General features: G+C 53.4%; 1 protein-coding gene and 1 long non-coding RNA gene across 6 annotated transcripts in view; one reads left to right on the top strand and one right to left on the bottom strand.

Moving 5' to 3' along the window:
- Window positions 1–19,246, top strand: part of KAZN (kazrin, periplakin interacting protein) — a 227,674-nt gene extending 208,428 nt beyond the window's left edge. For all 5 annotated transcript variants that reach the window (XM_042794597.1, XM_042794598.1, XM_042794601.1 and 2 more), the window contains 7 exons: window positions 6,104–6,295; window positions 14,557–14,693; window positions 15,124–15,294; window positions 15,634–15,823; window positions 16,053–16,183; window positions 16,472–16,522; window positions 17,139–19,246. In XM_042794597.1, coding sequence (XP_042650531.1) covers window positions 6,104–6,295; window positions 14,557–14,693; window positions 15,124–15,294; window positions 15,634–15,823; window positions 16,053–16,183; window positions 16,472–16,522; window positions 17,139–17,306 — 1,040 coding nt within the window. In that variant the 3' untranslated portion in view covers window positions 17,307–19,246. The remainder of the gene's footprint in view (window positions 1–6,103; window positions 6,296–14,556; window positions 14,694–15,123; window positions 15,295–15,633; window positions 15,824–16,052; window positions 16,184–16,471; window positions 16,523–17,138) is intronic.
- On the bottom strand, window positions 17,566–22,483 carry LOC122153651. The gene is made up of 2 exons (XR_006165498.1): window positions 22,321–22,483; window positions 17,566–17,766 (listed from the first exon to the last, which is right to left on the bottom strand). It is a non-coding gene; the product is annotated as an uncharacterized LOC122153651 (long non-coding RNA).
- Between the last annotated feature and the right edge of the window lie 844 nt (window positions 22,484–23,327).

Here is a 23,327-nt window from a genome sequence, read left to right as displayed (position 1 = left end):
GTAAGGGGGTCCCCGGGGTGGCGAGGTCACGGCGGGGTTGGTGGGGGGGGATGCAGCTCGGCGTGCGTTTCTTTCCCTTGCTTGCTTTGTGCTGTTGGAGCTGGCTTCCTCCCGGGAGAGAAACAAAACAACGCCGGGCGGCCGGCGAGCGCGCCCCGAAGCTTGCTGGGGCCACGCAGGAGGGTGGCAGCGGGTTGCTGCGCCGTGCCCCCCACACCGATGATGAGGCTCAGGGCAGGGGCCGAGGGGTTTCGGGTCCCCCCGGGGCGGTGGGGAGGGCAGGCGAGCAGGCGGCTCCCTGCTCCCCCCGTAGTCCATTTTGTCTGGCGGAGAAGTTGGAGCGTGCCGGGAGCTCGCGGAGGGCTCGGGGGCCGCTACGGAGGTCGCAGCCCACCGGCCGGCTGCTTTTAAATCCTGTGTGCAACCTCCAGCCTGGCTCCTGAACCCCTCTGCCCTCCCCCCCGCCACCAGCGTGCACGGGAGCTTTATATCAGGTTTTATTTCTTTACATCTGCTGTGAGACACCCACCAGCGTGCAGCTGGGGCAGCCGAGCAAGCGAGTGTCTGCGTGGTGGAAATAATCCTTTTTTGGGGGATGCCGGGGGGCCGGGACGTGGGGGGTGGCTTTTCAGGCAGGCGGTCTCTGCGTGTCCTGCCCGATGGGTGCGGGCACCGGTTGATGACGGTGTGGGGTCAGGGCGCGTGGCTGGGGGTCCCATCCCAGGGCTGTGACCACACAGAAGCCCTGAGGCTGGACTGGTGTCTAACTTGGAAAAATGCTCAACAAATGGTGTTTGCGAGGATTTGTGCTTGTGGGTGAAAGCTTCAACCTGAACTTGCTGAGGAGTGTCTGTACCCGTGTTCAGGCGTGACCACTCGCTCACTTGCAGCATCACACCAGTAACAAGGGATGAAACCTAAATTCTTTAAAAGATGGCTCTACAGAACCAAAATTCACTTTATTAGCCCGAGAGGCTCTGCGGTGGTGGCCGACAGCCGACAGCTCCTCCGAGGTGTTGGAGCTGCTTGCAGACAGTGGTTAGGCTCCCTGCTCTGTGCCCCGGCCATCACCCAGCCCCATGCCTGGCCGTTTGTGCTTTTCCTCCAAGTGACTTCTTGCAGGGCTGAACTGAGAGGGGAAAACCATGCATCGTGCCGGCTACCAGGGAGGAGCGTTTGGTTGAACCTTTCTGCCAGAAACTCGGGTCCCAAGCTGGGGAGCTACTTAGTGATCAAAGGTGATGAAGTGCTCTTTAAAATACTAGCTCAGCTTATCCCTAGGGCTTAAGTCATTTGTTTCTTCTAATATTGTACTTTATCCTATGACCCTTCTGTTTCCCATCCCAGGACAGAGGTGTATGTATATTTGTGGGTTTGTAAATAAATAATATGGACCAAAGCTCTGCAGGAGGGAGGATGGACAAAGGGTTGCACCATGCCCTTGGCGACGGGGAGTCTGTTAGGTGATGCCATTAGCGCAAGAGATTTTGCATTTTCCCATTTTGCCCCTTTTTTCCCCATTTTGTGTCTCTGTCAAGGGCCTGTGAAAATGCCCTTCGGGGTGATGAATCACTGATTGATTTTCAGCTCTTGGTCCGCAAGCGAGGCTTTTCTCTTGGCCCACTGTTGTCTACCATTGCCAGTACGCTGCTGCTGCAACCCAAGGCACGCTTGCCTCTTCTGGCCATTTTCCTGCTGATGTCCTGGATAAAAAACCCCCTTGACTTGTGTCCAGCAAAGCAAAAACCATCTTGCTGGTAAACTTGCAAAAGCAGCACAAAATGCAGCTCTCGCTGAAGATACTAATTTCACCAACGTAAACCTTGTCGTTTATACGGCATTCATTTTTAATATGTACCTTTCAAAGACAGAAGCACGTGTACAGCAATTGTGTCAGCTGAGTTACATGGAAAAAACAAGGCTTTTAAATGGATGTTTTTAAAGTGCTGTCTGCTCCAAGGCCAGTAAAAGGCTTTTCTGCTGTATGGCTGGTGGATCTGCTGCCGAGAGGAGTCCAAGATGGGATTTGCAGGAGCCAGAGTGGAAACTTCAGCCCCAAATGATGTCTGGAGGTGTTCACTGCAATTAAAAAAGGCAAAAAAAATCTTGCTTGCATTGTCTGTTAACACTAATCAGCTCTTAAAGCATAAAGGATGCAGAATCCAACAGCGTCATGGAAGTTTAATTCTATCAACTGAAATATAATTAACAGCCAATTATTTCAGTGTGAATGGTAGTTTTCATCAATTAGTCCAGAAAATGTTTAAATTGCATTAATTTCATCGCTGCCCACTTGCGGCAGATTTGGAAGGGGCTGGAATAAGCTGGTGTGCGATGGATGCAGGGTGATGCCTCCTTCCCTCCCAGAGGGTCAGGAATCAGACAAACCCTCCCCTCCCCCCCCCAAAAAAAAAAATGTTAAAAAGAGGAGTTAAAAATAAAAAGGGGCAAAAATGACAGGGAAAATGTGCTGTAGAAGCTTTTTGCTTTGGGGTTATTACATTTGGGAGTCAATTCCTAATAGCATATTTAACTTTTCATCCTAACATATTAATGCTTGCAAGGTCAAACTGCAAAAAAATGGTTTTAAGTTATTCTATTCTCCAGATCATATTTTTGCATCATGTTTTGGATGCATGTGGATGCCCTCGTGCGGGGTGCTGAGCCCCGGTCCCTGTTCGAGAGGGCTGATGCTCACTTCAAGCCACGTACAGCTCCTCCATGGCTTCAGATGGAGGCACAGACCCAGCCAGCTCGCAGGGAAGCGTATGGAAATCCCTGCCAAGCCATCTGTATGTGGAAGGAATAGAGGCTGAAATGAGGTTCCTGAATAATTGGCCCTATTTTCCTGGTTATTGGAACTTTTCTGTAACAGTCGCTAAGAGCTGCCTGCAAATAGCACTTTTCGGATCGTTTATTTAGGTGCTTAAACTTGGCGTAGCAGCAGGGATTTCCCCCCCCTCCCCTGTTTTAGAATGAAGTTAAAATTTCCCTTTCAAGCCCGGTCATTCTCTTAATGCAATTTATGGAAATAAAAGCTGCTTTGCCCATAGGACCCTCTCGAGCTGGCGATGCCAGATAAGGCGGGATGGAGAGGTGCAGGAGAGCGACGGCGAGCAGACGCTCGGTGTCTGGGGGGTGGCTGCTTTGAGGGGGCCAGTCGTGTTGGTGTGGTTGTGGTGTATGAGCACTGACGGGCTGGGGGGGGACAGGGGGCCCAGGGAAAGGTCAGAGTTTGGTGGAAAATCCGGTATGCAAATGAGGGTAATTACAGGTGTAAGGCGGCGTATGGGATCGCCGCCTCGGTCCAGCCCCAGTCCTCCCAGCAGCACGTGCTATGAAGAAACTTGATGTAATGCAAGAAATTGCCAATTAAGTGGTTTCCAGAGGAAACTGAGGAGCGCGGGAGATGCTGTCGCTCCCATCGCTTCCCTGCAACGCCAGCTTCTTTCCCAGAAAACCTTTTAAAAACTTGCTGGGAAGAGTGTGGAGGGTTGGACTTGCCTTGAAGGCCATTCCTGGTTTCTACAGCAAAGGCATCGGCAGCAGCCCGGGGAGGGAGTTGGGAAGAGAGCAAGGACTACGACACTTGCCCATGTCTTAAAAGACTTTACAAGTGTCTTTTGCTATTTGAGCCTAGCAAGAGGGGTAGGATTTTTCCCCTCAAACCTTGGCTACATGGATTGTGCTTTGCAATTTTTATATCTCTCTCTATATATATATATATCTATTAAAAACATGGATTGTGCTTTGCAATATATATTTATTTTACTGCAAAATAGATATATATTGCAAACCACAATCCATTTTTTTGTGTATATATATATCTTAAATTATCTATACACGTAAAAGCAAGAATCTTGGGTATCTGAGTAATCTTGAGTTTAATAATTCAAGTTTCTTTGTAGGCTTTGGCTTGCAGCTGAGGCTGTGCATCTGGCAGCTGATGGTATGGGGAGCATGGTGCTGCATGCTCCTTTCCAGATTGCACCTATAGCTTCTTATAGATCTTGGATTTTAATCTTTCAGCGGTTTCTGCCTGTATCAGGAGCTGAGTTCTAAATTGGGGATTAAATTGCCTTGCTGCAAGCTTTAGAGGATCAGTGCGTTTGAGTTTTTTCACCATTTTCTAACCAGGACCAGAGGAGAATGATGTGGTTTTAGGGAAACTGCATTGTGCAACACTTTTTAGAAAGGAATTTTGTAAAAAGCAGCTACAAATCTGCTTTCGGGCCGTGCCCAAGGACTCGGGTTAGGAGTTGGGGATTTTCCGCTGGGTTGGGGATTTTCTTGGGTTCCCACCAAAATGCTGCAATTTGCAGAAATCCAGCGGGATTGGTCGCCCGTGTGAAAACTGCCCTGCTTGGATCCTCCTCTGCCGGTTAATCATTTGCCAGGGAATAGCTGGTGGTGTCTCTGGGGCAAAGCAGCTTGTACTGAAAGGTGAAAATAAATTATCAGTGTGGGGAAAAAAAAAAAAAATGAGCAATTAGTGACAGCCACTGGAGTTGCATAGGGCTTTCTGTGGCCGGGGAAGGCCCTGAGTGGATTTTGCACAGTAAATATTTTACCACATACAAGTCCCTCGTGTTCTCCCCCCCAGTTTCCCAAAGGCTGGAGGGGAAACGCTGCATTTCTGTAGCCCCTGGGGAAGATGCCTTTGGCCTTGGCCACCTCTCGGTTCTTGCTTTCTGCACAGATTTCAAGAAAGCACTTCGGACTGCCCCGAAATCCCCAGCCCGGAGCTCAAATGTTCCTCATTAGTGACTTTATTGCTAAATAATTTACAGAATGGGGCCTTGCCAGTTTTTCATACGGGAAGCATTTCAAGTATGCAAACCAGATTTTATGCCTTCCTGGCGCAGCTGCTGGCCGGGCCGGGGGGAGCCGCCTCTCCCCGTCCTGCCGCCGGTGTCACCTCCCCACCTCGCTTCACGAACGGTGACAGAAAGGAAACGGCCCAGTGCATGTGCAAGGGGACCTTAGCAAAAATAAGGGGAAAAAAACCCTCTATTTCATGCCCAGTCGCTGTCCCCCAGGCTGGCTGATACTCAGTGGCCCTGGGGCAAGGACCCAACCACAGTAGCTTGGAGCGGGGACATTTATATTTTATTTCTATTTTATTTTTCCCGTAACGTGCATGCTGAGGGACTTAATTTTTTTTGCTCCCCGTGTCCACGGGCATGGTGCAAACCAAAGAAATCAGTAAGCACCTTTGGATGAGTAAGGGGGTTTTTCCACGTGTACTCAAAGACGGGGCAAAAGCAAAATTAAACTGTTCACGCGCTCGCACGAGTCATTTTGGATCACGATGTCTGGCCCGTGCAGAGGTTTGCGGTGGTGCTGCCCGGCCAAAAAGCAGGAAAGGGATAGCGAGGGAAGACGTGCAATGTGGAAATAGCAAAAAAAGCACTTTATTACACTAAGCAGCGGGTGCAGCCGTAGGAAACGAGGTCGCTGGGGCTTCCCCCGGTGCCTGCTGCGGGGAGGGGTGGGCTGGGGTGGGCTGGGGTGCTCCGGCGGTGCAGCCGCTTCGAGGGGTGTGGCCGTCGCTGGGCGTAAATCTGAAAAATTCACGATTCAGGCCTGCAGGTGAAAGCGTCATCTTCCCCTTTCCAGTCTCAGAGTGGTTCTGTTGAATTTTATTGAGTACGCCCTGAACGTGGGGGTGGCCGGGGACAGACCTGGGTATTGTATGGGGCAGAGGGGAGCTCGGCAGCTTCCGTTGGGCACTGGCCCACATGAGCACCCCATCAGTGAGAGGTTTGGCTGGGGAAGGTGGTTCTCGGTTTATCATCATCACTATATATTTATTTTTAATGCAAAGCCCAGAAACTAATACCCAGCGGAGGGCCCTCCCCATCATGTCCCTCCCTCCTCCTCCTCCTCCTCCTCCTCCTCCTCCTCCTCCTCCTCCATTCCCACGGTGCTCTGAGCACCACTGCAATGTTTTGGGCTGTGCAAAGCAGTTTTGCAAGCGGGGGGGGTGTATGTGTGTGTCACCCCAGCAGCGTTTGCCCAGGATTTGAGTTTGCAGCGGGGGCGTGGGGCCGTGCCGGGAGCCGTCGGTCACTTCCTCGCATTGTGTCTCCTCTTCCTCCAGCGCTGCTGCGGGAGGAGGTGGCCCAGCTGCAGGAGGAGGTTCACCTGCTCCGGCAAATGAAGGAAATGCTGACAAAAGACCTGGAGGAGACGCACGGCAGCAAGTCCCCGGAGGTGCTCTCGGCCACCGAGCTGAAGGTGCAGCTGGCGCAGAAGGAGCAGGAGCTGGCGCGCGCCAAGGAGGCTCTGCAGGGTAAGGGCACCTCTCCCCGGGACCTAAAAGTTTCGAGGAGTTCACTAACGAGGAAAAGCAAAGCCATCCTTTTCGTTTGGACCGTGCAGTGGGCGTTCAGTGCATGCATGGGGTGGGGGGGGGTTGAGCTCCCCGGGACACCCCCCCCCCCGCTGTCCTGCCCAGGCAGTGCAGAGCTGGGAAGGACCAGAATGGGAAATAGGGTATGGAGGGGTGTTTGCAGCGTTGCAAAGTAATTCCTTCACGGCTAGCTGTAGAGCAGAGCCAAGAGAGCAGCTGAGATGCAGCTGGAGACGTTTGCAAGGTGGGGGCGGGTTGGATTTTTGAGCCCCTCGGACTCTTTTTAGGAGGGAAGCCGCGGGTTTCCTGGGGATTGCAGTTTTCCTTATCCCGCGTGGAGTTAGCGGGAGCGCTGCAGAAAGCTGAGGCCGGGTCTCCAGGTGACGTGCAGGGTCTCTCCTCCTTTCTCCATGCTTTGATTGGGGTGTTCCCCGCAGCGGCGGGGGTGGTGCTCTCCCTCCCTCCCCGGCGGCTGCCCAGCTCGCTGCCAGCCCCAGGGTGTGCAGAGAAAAACGCAACATTGCCGCTTTTCCTCCTCAAAACTCAGCTGATAGTAAGTCCAGGTGGGGACGGTTTGTTAGCCAAAGCCAGGGGATGGTCCTGAGCAGGAAAAAGCTCTCGTGCATCAAACCCTGGCAGCGCCATGACTCTAAATATCATCTCAAATCCCCAGCACACCGAGTATAACTTCCACCTGTCAGCTCGCGTTTGCGGATTATGAAGAGAGGCTGTCAAAAGTTTTCAGGCTCAGAGATTGAGCCGTGGGGTGGGAGAGCCCCATCCCACCATGTCTCCCCCCATCTAGGATGCTGAGATTCATGGCGGGGCTGGGAATGGGGCTGAGTCTGTATTTGCAGGGTGGATTGGGGAAAATTTTATCGTTCTCTGATTTGCAAAAACATCCCTATAAATTAGCAACAGCCAAAATATATTCAAAATCTTGCCTGCCCCACCCCCCCAAGTGCAGCCTCCGGCAGCAGGAAATGCACTGGGTTTGTAAAACTGTAATTGGAGAAGACCTTAATTAGAGAATATTTGCTGTGCACGGACAGGGCGGGGGAAGTGCTAATAAATGCAAAAGACAGAAAAGCAGAACTATTTTAAGACTATTTGCAAAAAAAACAAGTCATCTAAAAAGCTGCAGTGAGGTCATACGCACTTCTGTGGAGGATAGTAGAGAGAAACGGCGAGTTTGGCTTGAGAATCATGAGTATTTAAGGAATATACTGTTGGGTTTTTATTGGGCTTTTATTGGCCACTCTGTGAGCCGTTGGGATTGGTTTTCCAGGACTTCTCTGCAGATGTGATGGCTGGGAAGAGGGAATCTCAGCTTGCACTTGGAAAGGCACATAACGAGAAGCCTTTTTAAATCGATGCTCCTTCCCTCCCTTGCAATATTGGAAAGCTTCTGCGTAATTTGGAAAAGCTCGCTGTGCTGGATCCAGCCCTGGGAGCTGGGCTGGAGGTGCTGGGCAGCAGAGCAAGCTGAGCACTGCGGCGGGTGTGGAGATGTGTGATGTGGAGATGTGTGATGTGGAAACGGGATCAGCAGCTGGAAAGGAGGGGGAAAAAAAAAAAAAAAAATCCTTTTTCCTTTCTGTGGAAAATTGTCCGCAGAGAAACATAGCCAAAAGGGGAGGAAAAATGTCAATAACTGCGCCTGGTGAATGGTTCTGCCAGGAGAAATGTATCTGCTGATAGAGGCATCTGGGGAAGTGACAGCTCTGTGTGAAGGAACTGCAGGATAAGGCGGCACAAGGAGCTCAGAGAAACCTGCCCTGTAGCTCAGGGGGTTGTGTCGGTCGTGTCCCGCAGCCGAAGAGCATCTCCTGAGATCGCCTCCCTCCTCGCGGCGTGCATCGCTGCAGAGCCCCGCGCTGAACCCCGCGCCCGGCAGCGTCGGGCCGCACCGGGTCACGTGTAATGTCATTAGCAGATAAATTATATGGAAATCTGTCATCGTTGCTGGCTCTGAGCCTGGCAGCGCGGCACGGCCGGTTCAGATAGATACTGGCTCGCCAGGCCTGAACGCAGAGGGAAGCGGCGAGGGTTTGCCGGCGGGGTTTGCTTTTGGGGGGCTCCAGCAGTTTTAACAGGCTTGGTTTTGCACAGCCCCGCAGGGTTTGGTGTGTGATGGTGTGGATGGAGGAGGGTGGGTTCATCCTCCCCGCTTGGCAGTGCATTTCCAGCCCTTTCCAACAGCATTTAGCACGGGGGTGAAGCCGGCAATAAGCCCTTGCAACACCTTCCCCGTGCAGTGCTAACAAGCCCTTGCTGCAGGGAGGGGGAGCGGGGATCTGGAGCAGAAACAAGGTGCTCATCGGGAGTAATTCAAGAGGTTTCTAGATCCCTGGCAGCACATGCTTTATGCATCTCTATTGCTCCTTTTTTCTGGGCTAATTCCATCCCTTGCACATTTTTTAAAAAATTAACTAACGTCCAAATAAAATCTCATAGTGCTGCATCCTATGGTCCTCTCCTTTGCTGGGTCTGGGACTCCGTATCATACTTACAGTGTTAACACAGTTATTTTTTTTTCCCTGGCCCCAGCTGGAAGGGAATGGCTGTGGTCTGGATTTCTGATGTGGAAATCTCCGACAGCAGAAGTTGCAGACAGCTTTATTACTGCTGGGTCCTGCTGCGGGAAGGGACCGTGCCCGAGTGCCTGGGGGGACCTCAGGAGCCTCTTGGCCAGGTGACATCTATGAGCGTGTGGGCTAATGGCAGAAACCCCATTTCTGGGAAGGTTTATCCAATATGCTGGAGCTCGCCTGCGGGATTATCACGCGGAGAGCAAACCTGGTTTCTGTTTCCTTTTTGTATGCCAAGGTGGAGACCTCAGGCTGGCTTTCCCCGCTGCTCGGGAAGGCGTGAACTGACTTCATGTCTGCTCTGCAAATGAGTTGTAACCCGGTCTCCTCCTTCCCAGAGCCGTGGCTCAGAGCTGTGACCCCTCTGGGGACAGTGTTTGGGCTGGGACAAGCCTTCTGCAGAAACCCCCAGCACCTCTGGCTGGCTGCATCAAGGGGGTGGGCAGCAAAGAAATGGGTGGACGGGTGTTCCGAAAGATGGGTGTCCCAGTCGAGGAAGCCCTCTCCACCAAGTGAGCATGGGGCTCTGCACAGAAAATCTCTTCTTTCCCTTTGAAGACCCACCTTAAACTCGCAGCAGAAGTCATTGACCACCTTGTTGACCGTTGCGGGCCTGGTTTGGAAAGCCCTTGGCCTCGTAGCAGGGTGTTGCCAGGTAAATTCCCCCAAGGAGAATGCCTCACCCGATTTTTTTTTTTTTTTTTTTTTCCTGAAATTCAACATTGCACTTGAATTTCCTGCCCGCGCCGTACCTCCACACGCCTGGGAGCAAGCGCCGGCTCTGCCCAACACCCCTTAACGTTGACATCTTCAACGGCAAGATCTCCTCCGCGGATGGTGACGGCTGCGCCCCGGGCGTGCACGCGCCCGTTTAATTACAAAGCAAGGAGCGGCGCTGCAATTCCTACCCAGGGCTGACCGATTTTATGGGTTAGTCATGGTGACAATATTCAATTTCATGGTTGGGATGGAGAAACAGGAGAAATTAAGTGAATGTTAATGGGACAGGATGGTTTTACGTGTTCCTCTTGTGTGGGACATCACTGAGGCCTGAGCGGTGCCCCCCAGGACTGCCTTTCCCTGTGATAGAAAAGAAGGATATGATTCAATAAGTGATAAAGTCAGCTCCGATTCTGTTCCTGGCCTGAAAATCCACATTGCACAGGGTGAGAGAAGTTACTCGCAAGCTGAGGGGAGCCATGGGGAGCCGCTCTTTGGGAGGGTCAGAGGTGGGCTGCGGCCAGTGCCTGTGCCCTGGCTTGTGTTTGGGCTCTGCTGCTTCATCCCGGGAGCAAGAAACCAGGCAGAGACGCTGTTTCTGTGGTCCAAACATAGTAATTTTTCATCTAATATCACGGTAATCAAACTAATATCCATATGTCCTCCAAATAAACCTGGGCTAGATGGTGCAGGCACCACCACCTTATTTTCCCTTCATGTGTTATTATTAATTTCAAAGGGGGTGTGTGTGTGTTTCTGGCAACCCCCATTTTAGGGGGGGAGATGCCTGGTTTTGTCAAGCAGTAGCGAGTTCCCAGCCAGAGGCTGTTAGATGTAGAGCCCGGACAGGGGCCGTGGGGTGGTGGCACCTTTGGTGGTGGCATCGCTGGGTGGTTTCAGCCGTGCTGCTGCCCAGGCAAGGCTGTGCTGCTCAGGTTGGTGCATCGGAGCGATTAGATTTTGGCTCGTTGGGTAAAGCTGGGAACAGAAGGGACAGGGGGGGTGGGGTGGGGGAGGATTTTTTAATTGTTTTGTCTGCGAGAGGATCCCAATGTGGAGCAGGTCCCGTTACTGCTCAGTGTCTGTCATCCTTCTCCCACAGGAGCGATGCTCGGGGGACGGATCGCGTGGCAGGAGGTGGAAGCTCAAATAACGGGGAGCGCAGGTTGATGAGCGGCGCAGGCGGGGATGTGGGGGGTGGCGGGGGGAGAGCTGGGGGGGCTCACGCTGCCATTCCCAACCCGTCACTCCTGTCGCTTGCTGCCGAGTCCTGGGGTGTCTGGTGGGTGTCCCCCCCCTCCACTTCTGCTGTGTGCTTTGGGTTGGAGGGGAAAATAAATAATGCAAATAAGCTGCGTGAGAGAAATACTTTCCGCTCACGGTACGGGTTTAGGATTTCTTGCTTCTCTTGTCTTGGGTTTATGAATAGGTTGGAGGTTTTGCCAAAGCCCACCGTGCAGATGGGTTGTGGGAGAGTTTATTTAGGTATTCCTGGGGGAGGGGGGAATATAGAAACCTGGCCCTGGATCATTAAGTTAAAGAAAAATGCAATTTCACCTCCTTGGATGGCCCCGATGGACAGTGAAAACCCGCTTTATTCCTCCTTGGCTGCCCCTGCCATCACACCGTGGGTTGCAATGGCTCATTTTCCCCAACTGAGTAATTAGCTGGGCTTGTTTGCTAAGAACACATTAAGCCGCCGCACCAAGCAGTGCTCAGTCTAGGAGATGCTGGCAGCCCTAACTGCTCACTTCTGCCTAACTTTTTATTTTTCTGCTGCCTCTTTCAATTAATTTCCTATTAATTGGGTTTGGAATGAAGTTCTCAAATGACTGATAAATCCTCTTTAAGCTTAGGAGCTAATCGGTTTTGGAGGAGGGAGAGCAGCGGTAATAGAGCGGGGAAAAAAAGTACATTAATTTTAGCAAATCTCTTGAATATTAACTGAAACAAATGGTATATTGTCCTATTGGGTTAATAGGAAAAAACCTGCTCTTGCAATACCCCAAGTCCATCATTGTCTGGCAGTACAGGTTGATGTAGATATTGCTAAATATTCAACCTTGGGAGATGGTATGTACTCTTCTCCTAATAGTGCTTCTGAGCACATTTTTTTTTTTTTTTTTGGGGTGGCAAACGATGGTTTTCCATAAATCTTTAGGAACCCTGAACGCTCCCACTGAGTAAAGCAGGGTGTATGCTATAGGGAACCCCCTATTTAATTATATTCAGTAGGAGCCTTTTGTCACCTCCAGCATCAGAGAGTGCAAATGTGACTTAAACTTTTATAAGAACCTCTCAGTATCCTCGAGGAAATTAAATATAAGTGTGTGTGTGTATATATATATATATATATATATATATGTGAGTGTGTCACAAATTGTTCAAGAGCTTGAAAATAGGGGGTTTTTCAGCAGTGTGTTATTCTACGGGGATGGGACTGTCTCTGCCCAGGAAGGGCTGGGGGGGCCAAAAATTCCCCCTCTAAAGCCCAGATCAGTGATGACTGTGCTTAATGTGTCCTTGAGTCCCAGCCAGTGTGGTCGGTAACTCTGGGTACCTGCTTCTGTGGGGTCTGGCTCTCACCCCAGTATGGTTTGGTCGACTTAATTTTTCTGTTTCAACAAGTTACTTAGTTTATGGGAAATAGCTGGGTCGGAGGGAAGGTTGTTTTTAAATATATGCAGGTGATGAGAAAGTGTGAAAAATCTGGATGTGGTCTGGTCACAAATGTGTTTAGAGGGTCTCTCTAGTAATTTCCCAAGCTGGAAAAAAAGATAAGAAAGGTCCTGGTGTTGGAAGGGGCTGAGTTGTCCCGGGAGGAGCCATGTTTATTGAAGTGGGCATGGAAAAAGCAAAAGCACTCCCTGTCACGGGACAACATGAATCATTGTGGCATTTCTTAGCTGGTGTGCTGGTTTTCTGGGCTTTGCTTTACCTCCGATGCTTAATGGCAGAATAGTTGTTCTGAAGAGCTTCATCTCATGGTTTTTAACAGATAAAAACCTCTGTTGTGCCAAACATCTCCTTCTTCTTCCACTATTTGTTCTGATTTTTTTTCCCCCACATCTTTCTCCGCTAACCTGCAAGCCCTCTCCCTTCCTCACTGGCTCCATCCCAAGCACTTGTTTCATTATGTGTCTTCCCAGCACATACAGTAATACCTGTGCAGAGAAATAAGTTCTTACCCGAGTAAATCTCTCCTCGAGCCAGCGGTTGTGATGAGCTCGGTTGGGATGTGGGAAGCAGTTGAAATGAGTTATACAGAGCTGGCTGAGCAGGGGTGCTGCTCTTTAGGGGGCTGTTGCAGCACATTATGGGATGGTACGCTGTATACAGTGCTGGGTGATCCCCCATTATTAGGTTATTCTGCCTGAGGACACCTTGGGGGCTGCAGTGCACATCTAATAGTAATGTTGTCCCTGCTTACACGCAGGTGGAAATGCTTTTATTGAATATTTAACAGAAAACAACTGGGGGGACGCGGTTCCCCAGCCATAGGAGGAGGGGAGCGGAGCTCCCCAGCACGAGCTTTCCTGTGCTGGGAAAAGGCAGAGGCATGAAGCCAAAGGTACTGAAGGTGCTAATTGCACTAAGGAAATTAATTTCATTTTAAGCGTGCCACAGTAATGGTTTCCTTTTATTCCTCAGTCCAGTCTTTCTCACACGCGTCTCATCCGGAGGAGCTCAGAGGCACGTTATGGTGCGGTTTAAGCACCAAGATTAAATGGCTCGTTACAGGGGGGTAGAAAACGCAGAGTGGGCTGAAACACTCATTGTGGATTTCTTTTAATCTCATAGAAACAGGTTGGACACACGCGTGTCTGTGGAGACCGGTCCCACTCGTGATGGTGGTGTCATCTTCTAGCAGCTTTTGTAATACAGCTCTTGGTGGCTTTGGGGTTGGTTTTTCTGGTGGATTTTGGGGGGTTTAGGATTTTTTCTTTTAATATAGTGGGATGACTTTGCAAAGCTCAGCTGCTCGCAGCGCAGTGAGTGCAGGGAGTGTTGGAGGAGCAGAGAGTGTTCCTTTCATACCATCCCACTCCCTCAAGAGCAGCACTTCCTCGGTGTGGAAAAGCATGCAAAGTCTTTCCTATAATGAAAAGCAGTATTTGTATTCTGATTCCTAAATCGGGTATTATTTTGGTGGGGTGTATCTGGAGCAGGGAGCCGCAGGGCATTTCTGCAGCGCTGCCAAGCACCAGGTTCAAGGCTGGGCAAAGCATTCAGTGTGCAGAAATTACCAGAGCCCCTTGTCCCACGTGGTGTTTCTGTAATTCTCCCTGGTTTTACCAGGCTGCCAGCAAGCTGTCCCTGTGTTGGTGGTCAGCGAGCATCCCTTGGTGGTGCGTGGGAGAGGGAAAACATGAAGGTTTTGGTTTCATCTCGGGGCTGGCAAAACACCCCCATCGTATCCCGTGGTGCCTCCGCTCCCCCCAGCTCCCCGCTCTGTCCCCTTGTCCCCTCGCAGCATCCTTGGGCTGGAAGGGGACGCCCTGGGAGCTGTGCCCCGGGTTCGTGGGAGCGCAGCAAGAATCCGCCTCGCTGCTAAAAATAAACGGGTTGTGGTTTATTTATCCTGGAAAGGGAGCAGCAGGTTTTCCTGCGCCGGGCCCTGAGGCTGCAGCGTCGGTTTTGCTTCCAAATCTCCTTTTCCAGGGGCTGAGCTGCTCCGTGGAGGGTGGGCGGTGGTGAGGAGCCGTGGCAGAGGTGATGGGCGTTTTGGGGGGGGGGGGGGGGGGGTGCAGCAATGGGGATGAATTGGGTGTCTGCTCCTAGCCCAGCCCCTGGGGTTGGCATTTAGGTACTTTTTCCTCGAAAAATAAAAGAGACGGAGGCGAGGGGGCTGCCGTGCGCCCCGTGCTCGAGCCGTCATCTTTCCCCCAGCCATGAAAGCCGACCGCAAGCGCTTGAAGGTGGAGAAGACGGACCTGGTGAGCCAGATGCAGCAGCTGTACGCCACGCTGGAGAGCCGCGAGGAGCAGCTCCGCGACTTCATCAGGAACTACGAGCAGCACAGGAAAGTGAGTGCAGGAGCCCAGCACCGTGGTCTCGTGGCACGAGCATGAAACCCAGTTTGCCAGCAGGCAAAAACCCACCAAAGCCCCAGCCGGCCTCTCGCAACGGGGCAGACGCTGCCTTGTGGCAAGAGCTGGACCCACAGCAGGTTTAATGATAAATAAATAGCGGAGGAAATCGGGCCAGCGAGCCAGAGCGGGGAAGTTCGGTGTAATTTTAACCAGGTGCATGGCGGGCATCCCTTTTCAGGGGACTGGCTGTATCCCACAGCTCCCCGCTGCTGTCCTGGCCGGCACAGGGCTCTGGTGACACCCAAAGGTACCACTTGTCCTTTGGCACCGCAGCAGCCGGGGGGTCCCCGGGGGGGTTGTGGCAGAGGGGTTTGTGGGAGCGAGTGGGTTTCCCCTTCCTGATGGCCACCCCGCGTCCCGGCAGGAGAGCGAGGACGCGGTGAAAGCCCTGGCGAAGGAGAAGGACCTGCTGGAGCGGGAGAAGTGGGAGCTGCGGCGGCAAGCCAAGGAAGCGACGGACCACGCCAGCGCCCTCCGCTCCCAGCTCGACCTGAAAGACAACCGCATGAAGGAGCTGGAGGCCGAGCTGGCCATGGTGAGCTCGGAAACGCAGCAGGCACGGGGCGAGGGGTCAGCCCTGCTGCGGGCACTGGGCTCCTCGAAACGCCCCGGCGAGTTTTGCCAAAGTTAAATATTTATTGCAGGGAAGTGTTTACCGCAGCGGTTGCATTATTGCAATACTGGCAGAAAAAAAAAGAAACGCCACTGCTGGATATCCTTGACGCAGGGAGCGACGCAATTTGGGTGTTTACTTGCAAAGGGGAGGGTGGGTTTGGCTCAGCGTGTTGCTGCTGGTTCTGCCGCTCCAGGAGATGTTCATACGGTTTCCACCCCCCCCCCCCCTCCTCACCGCCACCTCGGTGTCCTCCTCCAGGCCAAGCAGTCCCTCGCCACGCTGACCAAGGATGTCCCCAAGCGCCATTCCTTGGCCATGCCGGGCGAGACGGTGCTGAACGGCAACCAGGAGTGGGTGATGCAGGCCGACCTCCCGCTGACGGCCGCCATCCGGCAGAGCCAGCAGACCCTCTACCACTCGCACCCCCAGCACTCAGCAGACCGGCAAGGTGAGCCCCCCCACCCCACCCCACTCCAGATCGGGCTGCGGGGCCAAACCCGCTTTGAGGAGCTGCCTTATTCCTCCGCAGAGCAAAAAAAAACATGGGCAAAACACCCCTGAAATAGGAAATTTTTTTTTTTTTCTTTTTGGGACGTGCATCAGAGGCTTTGCGTGGGGCCAGGTTTGCTGGCGTGATGTTAACTCCCCCCCAATGTGCCCCCCCCCTTGCCTTCCAGCGGTCAGAGTGAGTCCCTGCCATTCCCGGCAGCCGTCCATCATCTCCGACGCCTCCGCGGCCGAGGGCGACCGGTCGTCCACGCCGAGCGACATCAACTCGCCCCGGCATCGAACGCACTCGCTCTGCAACGTAAGGCACGACGGGGGGGGGGGGGGGGGGGGGGGGGGGGGCTGCCTTCTCCGCTGCGTGGGTCGCGCTGAGGGGGTGCTGCAGGTCCTCCACTTCCCAAAACAGTGTTGGTTTGGGGCTGGGGTACGGGTCGGAGGTTTGCTGACCCGCAGAGCTGCTTTCCTGGGGGGTTTAGCTCAGCCCCCCAGCAGCTCGGCTGCCAGAACAAGCCATTTTTTTGCTGCGGAGGCCGGGGGTGCCGGGCTGTGTTGGGGCTGATTCAGTTGGATCCGTCTCCTTCTGCCGCAGGGGGATAGTCCTGGCCCGGTACAGAAGAACTTGCACAACCCCATCGTACAGGTAGGACACAAAGCCCTGTTTAAATCCTGCTCGTGAGACCCACCCGGTCCTGTGCTAGCAAGTGCTCTGGGGCGGGATCAGGGGCTCCGATTTGGGCTTTTAAAGCAAAGGAACAGAAGCCATCCGGAGTTGTAAGTCTGGGATGCCTCAGATTTCTGTGATTTGCCCCCAGATCCGGGTAACACCACAGGCAGTTGCTGTGCTCGGGGCCCATCGTGGTCTTGATTTTTGTAAGGCACAGCCTAGATCAGGTTATTCTGCAGTTGACGCTGAAACATTGGGATATTTTTGCAAGCCGCGGACAGACCCTTGCTCTGATCTTGGAGCTGAATTCCTGAACCAGTTGAATTAAGAAGCCAAAATCCCAGAAATGTGGGGAGGGGGCTCAATTTCACTGTAAATTCCGCCACACAGATTTCAGGAATGGGGGGTTTTGTGGCCCAGGACCTTAATATTGCATTGGACTTGGCCCCAAATAGTTTTGGGCATGTGGACCCTGTGGTCCATCATCCCTGATGCGATTTGGGCAGGGGTGGGGTGGGGGGGGGAGGCGAATGAAAAGCTCAGTGGCCAAACCAAACCCGTGTCCTCTCCCCCCGCACCCCCCACCCTGCAGTCTCTAGAGGACCTGGAGGACCAAAAACGGAAAAAGAAGAAAGAGAAGATGGGCTTCGGCTCCATCTCCAGGGTGTTCGCCCGGGGGAAGCAGCGCAAATCCCTCGACCCCGGCCTCTTCGACGGTACGGCCCCCGACTACTACATCGAGGAGGACGCGGACTGGTGACCCCCCCGTGCCGGGAGCCTCTCCCCGGCCTCGCCGTCGCCGTGTACATACTCCCACCCCCACCCCGCCTGTGGACGTGTTACCTGTTGTCTTGGGAGCGATGCAGCTGTGTCGTAACTTCATTTTTTTTTTTTCCCCCCCACCTTCTTTTTGTGTTGGTTTTTTTTTTTTTTTTTTCCATACCAGTAACTCCTTTGTTGTCGCTTCAGTTTGTCAGTTTGGGCTGGTTTGTTTTTTTTTTTATTATTTTTGTTGGCTGTTTTTTTTTGTTGTTGTTGTTTTATTTCCTCCTTCTTTTTGACGAAACTTGAAACTTGAAGGACTGCTGTGTCTCTGTAAATACCAGAAATATTGTGCACTTTGTGCTTGTGACGTCTCTTGTCCGAAACCCGCTGTTTTCCGGAGGCCAGCCCGCGGGATGTCCTCGCTCGGGGACGAAGGACCTGCCCAGCTGAGGGACCTTAGAGAGAAAACACACACACACACACATACAAGAAAAACAAAAAATAAATCTCATTCGCTGTGATGTCTTCCTGGCCGAACCCCGCGGAGGTGACACGGGCTGGTTGTAACGCCTGCCGGTCTGGAAATAAGTGTTTTAACGTTCCTTTTTAGTTGTTTTAATTTATTTGCACAAACCCAGAGGAGCTATTCTAACTAAATTATTGCAGAAGTTTTGGGATTTTTATATTTTTCCACGTCGGTTGGGATGGGGCAGGGAGGAGGAAGGGTGTGTTTGTACTGTACTGTCCTGGGAAGCTGCTGCTGGGGGGGTCGGGGGGGGATGGAGCCGTGGACCCCCCCCCCACCCCGGGCTCCCTCGGCCCCGCGGCTGCAGATGCCCCAGGAGCACTTAACGCCTTGGAAAAAAACCTAAACACATGCCGGGAAATCAGAGGGGGGCCGGGGGGAGCTGCTGGGAGCTTCGCCCCCCCCGTTTTTGCCCACATTTGGGGGGCTCGCCCTTTGCTTCGAGTGAAAATTGGGGGATCAGGCATGAGCTGGGAGGAGGGGAAAGGCGATGTCCCGAGATATCCCTGTGTCCCGAGATGTCGCCCGGCCAGGGCTGGCCACCCCGCTCCCTTTTGGGGTGTTACCACCGGCGGGGAGGCCGGGGAAATCGGTACGAGTCCCCGCCGGGGAGGTTTTTCTGGCACCGGGGTGATTTTTAAGCGCAGGCGGAGCTTGTGCTTCCAAATCCCCTGGAAATGCCCCAAAACCACCCCCCGGCGCGGCGGCCGCTTCCCCTCTCCACTAACACGCACCGCGCTCTGCTTATGCCAAGATAAGTACCTTATGCTTTAATGCTTACAATATAATTTTAAGCTCTTAAAAAAAAAAATGTATTAAGGTTTATTTAATGATGCTATAATAGTGTATTATTTTTCTTAAATCTGATACGCGCGCCCTGGTTGAAAAAAAGGGGTATTTTGTCTTAAATCCTGGAACTAAACCGCCGATGCCCTCGCGCTGTGTATTCCTGCTACTGGGATGATGCAGAGAGGCCGTGGGGGGGGGGCGAGCGGAGGGACCAGCCCCCCCGGGCTCTGCCGAGGGGAGGGCCTGGGGTGGCAGGGGCAGGGTTTGCCCCATGGCATCTTTCTCTGCAGAGAAGCATTTTTATACGTTCCGTTGTTTTGGGGGTTTTTTTGTTGTTGTTGTTGCGTTTTTATAATTTAAACTATAAACCACCAGAACAGATGAGCAATCTCCTTGTTACCGAGTAGTTTCCTTTGCATTTCAGCTTTTTTGTAAATTAGGAAATAATTCTAAAAATTACTAAGAGGATGATTTATTTAAAAGAGAACTTCGATAAATAGCATATGAATTATGGGTAACATTAGATTTAACTTTTCCCCACGTGGGTGGGGGAGAATCCTTGAAGGCATGGATGCAAATATAAAATTATAAAAGATCTAAATAAAGCTTATTTTAAAGTACGGATGAGCTCCACGTGATTTAATTGCTTGTCAGATGGAGATCCTGGCATCAGCGGTGGCACGTGGGCATCTCCCTCGTGGCACCGGGCACGAGCTGCTGTGTGAATGGGGGGATGCGGGTGGGATGCAGGAGGAGGCTGCGTCCCTGGACCAGCTGCTGAGTGAGCGCTCGCGCCCGGACACGGCGATGCTGGCGGGAGGCTGGGGCCATCCCTGCATCCGTGTAAAATGGGGATTTAAGGTAAGGAAAGATCTGGGAATGTGGGGGAGCAGCCCTCAGGTATGGAAGGTGTAATGCCAAGGACCAGGAAAAGCAGGTGGGACGGAGAAACGAGTGTTTGTGCTGTAATGCTTGTCAGTGGCTAAATTATTGTTACTAATTTACAGGGGGATAAGTGATTATTAATTTGCAGGCGGTGTTTGGTCACTTGTAGGGTCGTGCCAGCGCTTCCAGCGGGGCCTGACGCGGCGGCGGGGCTGACGGCCACGCTCGCAGGCGGCAGCGAAGCGGAGGGCGGCCGGGTCGGAGCCCGCGGGTGCGGCGGAACCGGGCGGCCGGTGCCGTGGTGTGGTGGTGGTGGTGGTGGTGGTGGTGGTGGTGGTGGTGGTGTGCCTGGGGGGAATATGGGGCGTCCTGCAGGGAAAGCTCCCCCAGACCTCCTCTCTGCAGCTGGGGATGCTCAAGCTACAGTCAACCGGGGGGGGAAAAAACAAAGCAACATTTCAGACAAGACCTGCAATGATTTTCTGTTTTTCAAAACCATAATGAGGGCATAGATGAAGAGATAGACCTTTTTTTTTTTTTTTTTTTTTTTTTAACAGAAACGTCCTTCTGAGTTTGTGAGCAGCTGCAGAGCAGGTAAGAGCCACCACAGTCTGAAACGGGGATTTTGAGCAAAAAAAAATAGACACGAAAATGGTTAGTAGCCAGCTGGCTATCCAGCTCTGTCACCTGAAGCTGAAATGGGAATCAAACATCGCATTAAAGTGTAACTATTGAGAGCGAAGAGGTGATCCAGGCACAGACCATGGCGGGGGTGGGGGGAGGGTTGCCGCACTCAGAGCGGTTCACTGCAAATATTTGGTTTTGCCCTTTACTTGCAGCGTGCGAGGGAGGGGCTGTGGGTGCTCGCCCACCCCACCCGTGGTTTTAAAAGCTCTGGGTGCCCTTCGGCACCTGTGGGTGCCGTGGGGACTGCACTGGGTGTCATCTTCGGCGCCAGAGCTGGTTGCAGCCGGGATGAGCAGAGGGGGCTTGTTCCCTGCGGCCCGTGGGTGATGTCCCGGGCTGAGGGGTGACTTTGGTGGCTTCAACCCCACCTCCCCACCCTGCATTTCCCTGGCAGCGGAGGGGCAAGGCAAGCCAGGGCTGCAGGAGCCTGTCCCTGCTGCACGGCTGCTGCATCCCCGCTGCAGCGTGCTGCGATGCTGCCATCGTGTGAGCAGTCCCCGAGCCACAGCCGGGAGCGCAGGGGACACCGCGGCCACCTCCGTGACCCTTGTGCCCACGCTGCCTCCCCACTGCCCCGTTAGCCAAGGGCTCGTGTGGCCAGTTGATGCCCAAAGTCAACGAAACACACACCCCTCCCTACACAGCACTCCGGGCTGAAAATAAGACTCCTCCGTGCCTTAGAGGTGCAGGAAGCAGCCCAACAAATGCAACGCGAGGCAAGATTTTAGGCCCAGCTCGGGGTGTGTTTGTTTTAGGTCTGACTGGCGGTGTTTGTGCACTTTGCACCGATAACGTTGTTGTGCAGACGGAGTCACAAGCGCGTTTCCCCGCTGAGGACTTTAGACCGAGAAAGGAAAATATTGCAGCTCCGTGCCGGGGCATGAGGTGGTATGCCAGGACGGCCGGGGGGCACTGGGAGACTGCTGTGCTCCTTCACTGGTGTGTAAACAAGCCGTGCTGGTCCTGGCGTCGTCTTTGGGTGACGTGACAACTGAAACTGTGCTTACCCGTCACGCCACGGCCGTGCACTAATAACCTGTAGAGCAGGAGCGGGTTTGAGAGGTTGCAGGGGTGAGGCCTGAGGAGGTTTCCTGCCTTGGCACAGGCTCACCCCATCGCGTTGGGCAGGTGAGCTCACCTCCCTGGGCTGTATTTTTTGCATTAAAGACCTAAAGCTGTGTACACTAAACAGCTGAATAAATCATCAGGATGGCTGGTGGGTTTGGAGACGTGGCCACTCACAGACTGTGGGTGACGGGGGACACGAACGGTGGCATCTCCCCAAACGCTGGTGTCAAGGGCCACTGCTGAGGCTGCTGGTTTATTGCTCGGGATCGCTGAAAATTTGGGAGCGTCCCTGTTGTTTATTCACCCGTTTTCAGTTTCCCTTGAAGGCGCCTTCTACTCTTGCTGCTTTCTCTGTACGAAGCCAAGGTTGAGAACACCTTTGAGTCCTCTCCTGCGCAGCCCGGGGGATGCAGCAGTGCCTGACAGCATCCCATCCCTCGCCACTACCATCCCGCGTGGCCTTTGGGGCACCCTGCTCTGCCGAGTGTCCCTGCAGCCGTGCCCCGTTTCAGTCCTTGGCTTCCCGCTGCCCCGACCTGATGCAGGGGCACAGACCGAGCTGCTCCGCTCCATCCAACCGGGGCACGAGCTGCGATCAGGCCCTGTGTCCAGGTAAGAAGTTTTCCTTGGAGTTTTATCATCACTAGCGAGTGATTGCCCAGCATTTTCCCAATCCTGGGCACAAAGCATCACTGATCATCTGCTCCTAATTCTGCAAAGCTACGTTAAACCTCTGCTCAGCTCTTTTAAATACTCAGCCACAAGACACCACCATAGCTCTTCTCTTCCCGCCCCGTTATCCTCAATTCCTGGATCTCGTATTCCCAAGCCTTCTCTTGCGCTGATCAAGCCACTCGCTTCCCAATTTTCCGAGGAAAACGAAGCAGCTCCTCAACCCCCTCTCACGCCTTGCTCCGGCAGCGAGGGGGGTCCCTGCCCAGCCAAGCCGCGCTTTGGCAAGGCAGGGCCAAGCCAGACCGCCACAGCTGAGACGCCGCAGCCCCGGAGGGAGCTGTGGGTTATTTAATATTATTAACACGGCAGCTTTACTTACGCTCTTTTCCCGGTTGCGGACGTGCGTGTGCTTGAAATGGCAGACGGCGACCTGGCGCGGCGGTCGGACTGGTTGTACTGGACCCGCTGTCCTCCGCGCCCCGGCCCCCCGGCCCCCCCCGGCCCCCCCCGCTCCCCGCACCCTCTGAAACCGGCTCCTCGCCTCGCCGGGGAGATGCCGGCAGGTCGCATCCTCCCACCGGGCGAGCGCAGGGTTGTGCCAAGCAGGAGCGTGTGTAAATGCCTTCCAGGCAGATACTTTTCCTCCCCCTTTTTTTTTTTTTTTTTTTTTTTTCCCCCCCCCCCAGTTGCATGGCAGGTTCCCAGTCTGCAGGCCTGGCAAGCGCTCTCTAAATCGGGGTATAGAAACCGATGCACGGGGAAAAGAGGCACCAGTATAGACCAGTGTGTGCAGACTGGGATGCGAGGGAGCCCATCACGGAGCAGGCTGGGATGGACTTTCATCCCGGGGGCAAAGCCAGGGCCCTGCCATGCTCCATGTCCCCATGGAAAACATCAGGAAAACTAACTGGGGCTGGGAATTTGGGGCCAGGCTCCGGCTTATGGGTGCAGCCACCACAGCGGCTTTTGCTGCTGGGCTGGGCAATGGGGCAGCAATTAATGAGCACAGCCAGGGAAAGATGGTTTAATCGGTACTCGGGCTGTCCCAGGATCCCCTATTTTGTTCTCAGGGGCTGGTTGCTGGTGCAGCTTTGCAGCCCACGTGCAGAAATTCACCTTCCCTGCTGCCAAGTGCTGGCGACCTGCTTCTCAGGTGCAAGCGCCTGGGACAACACTGTCCCCCAGCCTGGGGGGGGTGGAAAATCAAACCTCCCCCCTGCTGAAAGGCTGCACTGTCAAGGGAAAGGGCAGCTCAGGGGCTGTAGGTCTGGGGAGATGGAGGGAGTAGAAACCTGGGCATCCTCCCCAGCCCCAGATGTGTTAAAGTTCTGGTGCTAATTAACTGTAAAAAATAACTCTCTGTATTAATAGATATGCAATCTGGTG

Source organism: Tyto alba, unplaced genomic scaffold, assembly GCF_018691265.1.
Source record: "Tyto alba isolate M040663 unplaced genomic scaffold, T.alba_DEE_v4.0 Super-Scaffold_20000042, whole genome shotgun sequence".
In the NCBI taxonomy this organism is placed as follows: domain Eukaryota; kingdom Metazoa; phylum Chordata; class Aves; order Strigiformes; family Tytonidae; genus Tyto; species Tyto alba.
This window is presented reverse-complemented; position numbering and strand designations above follow the sequence as displayed.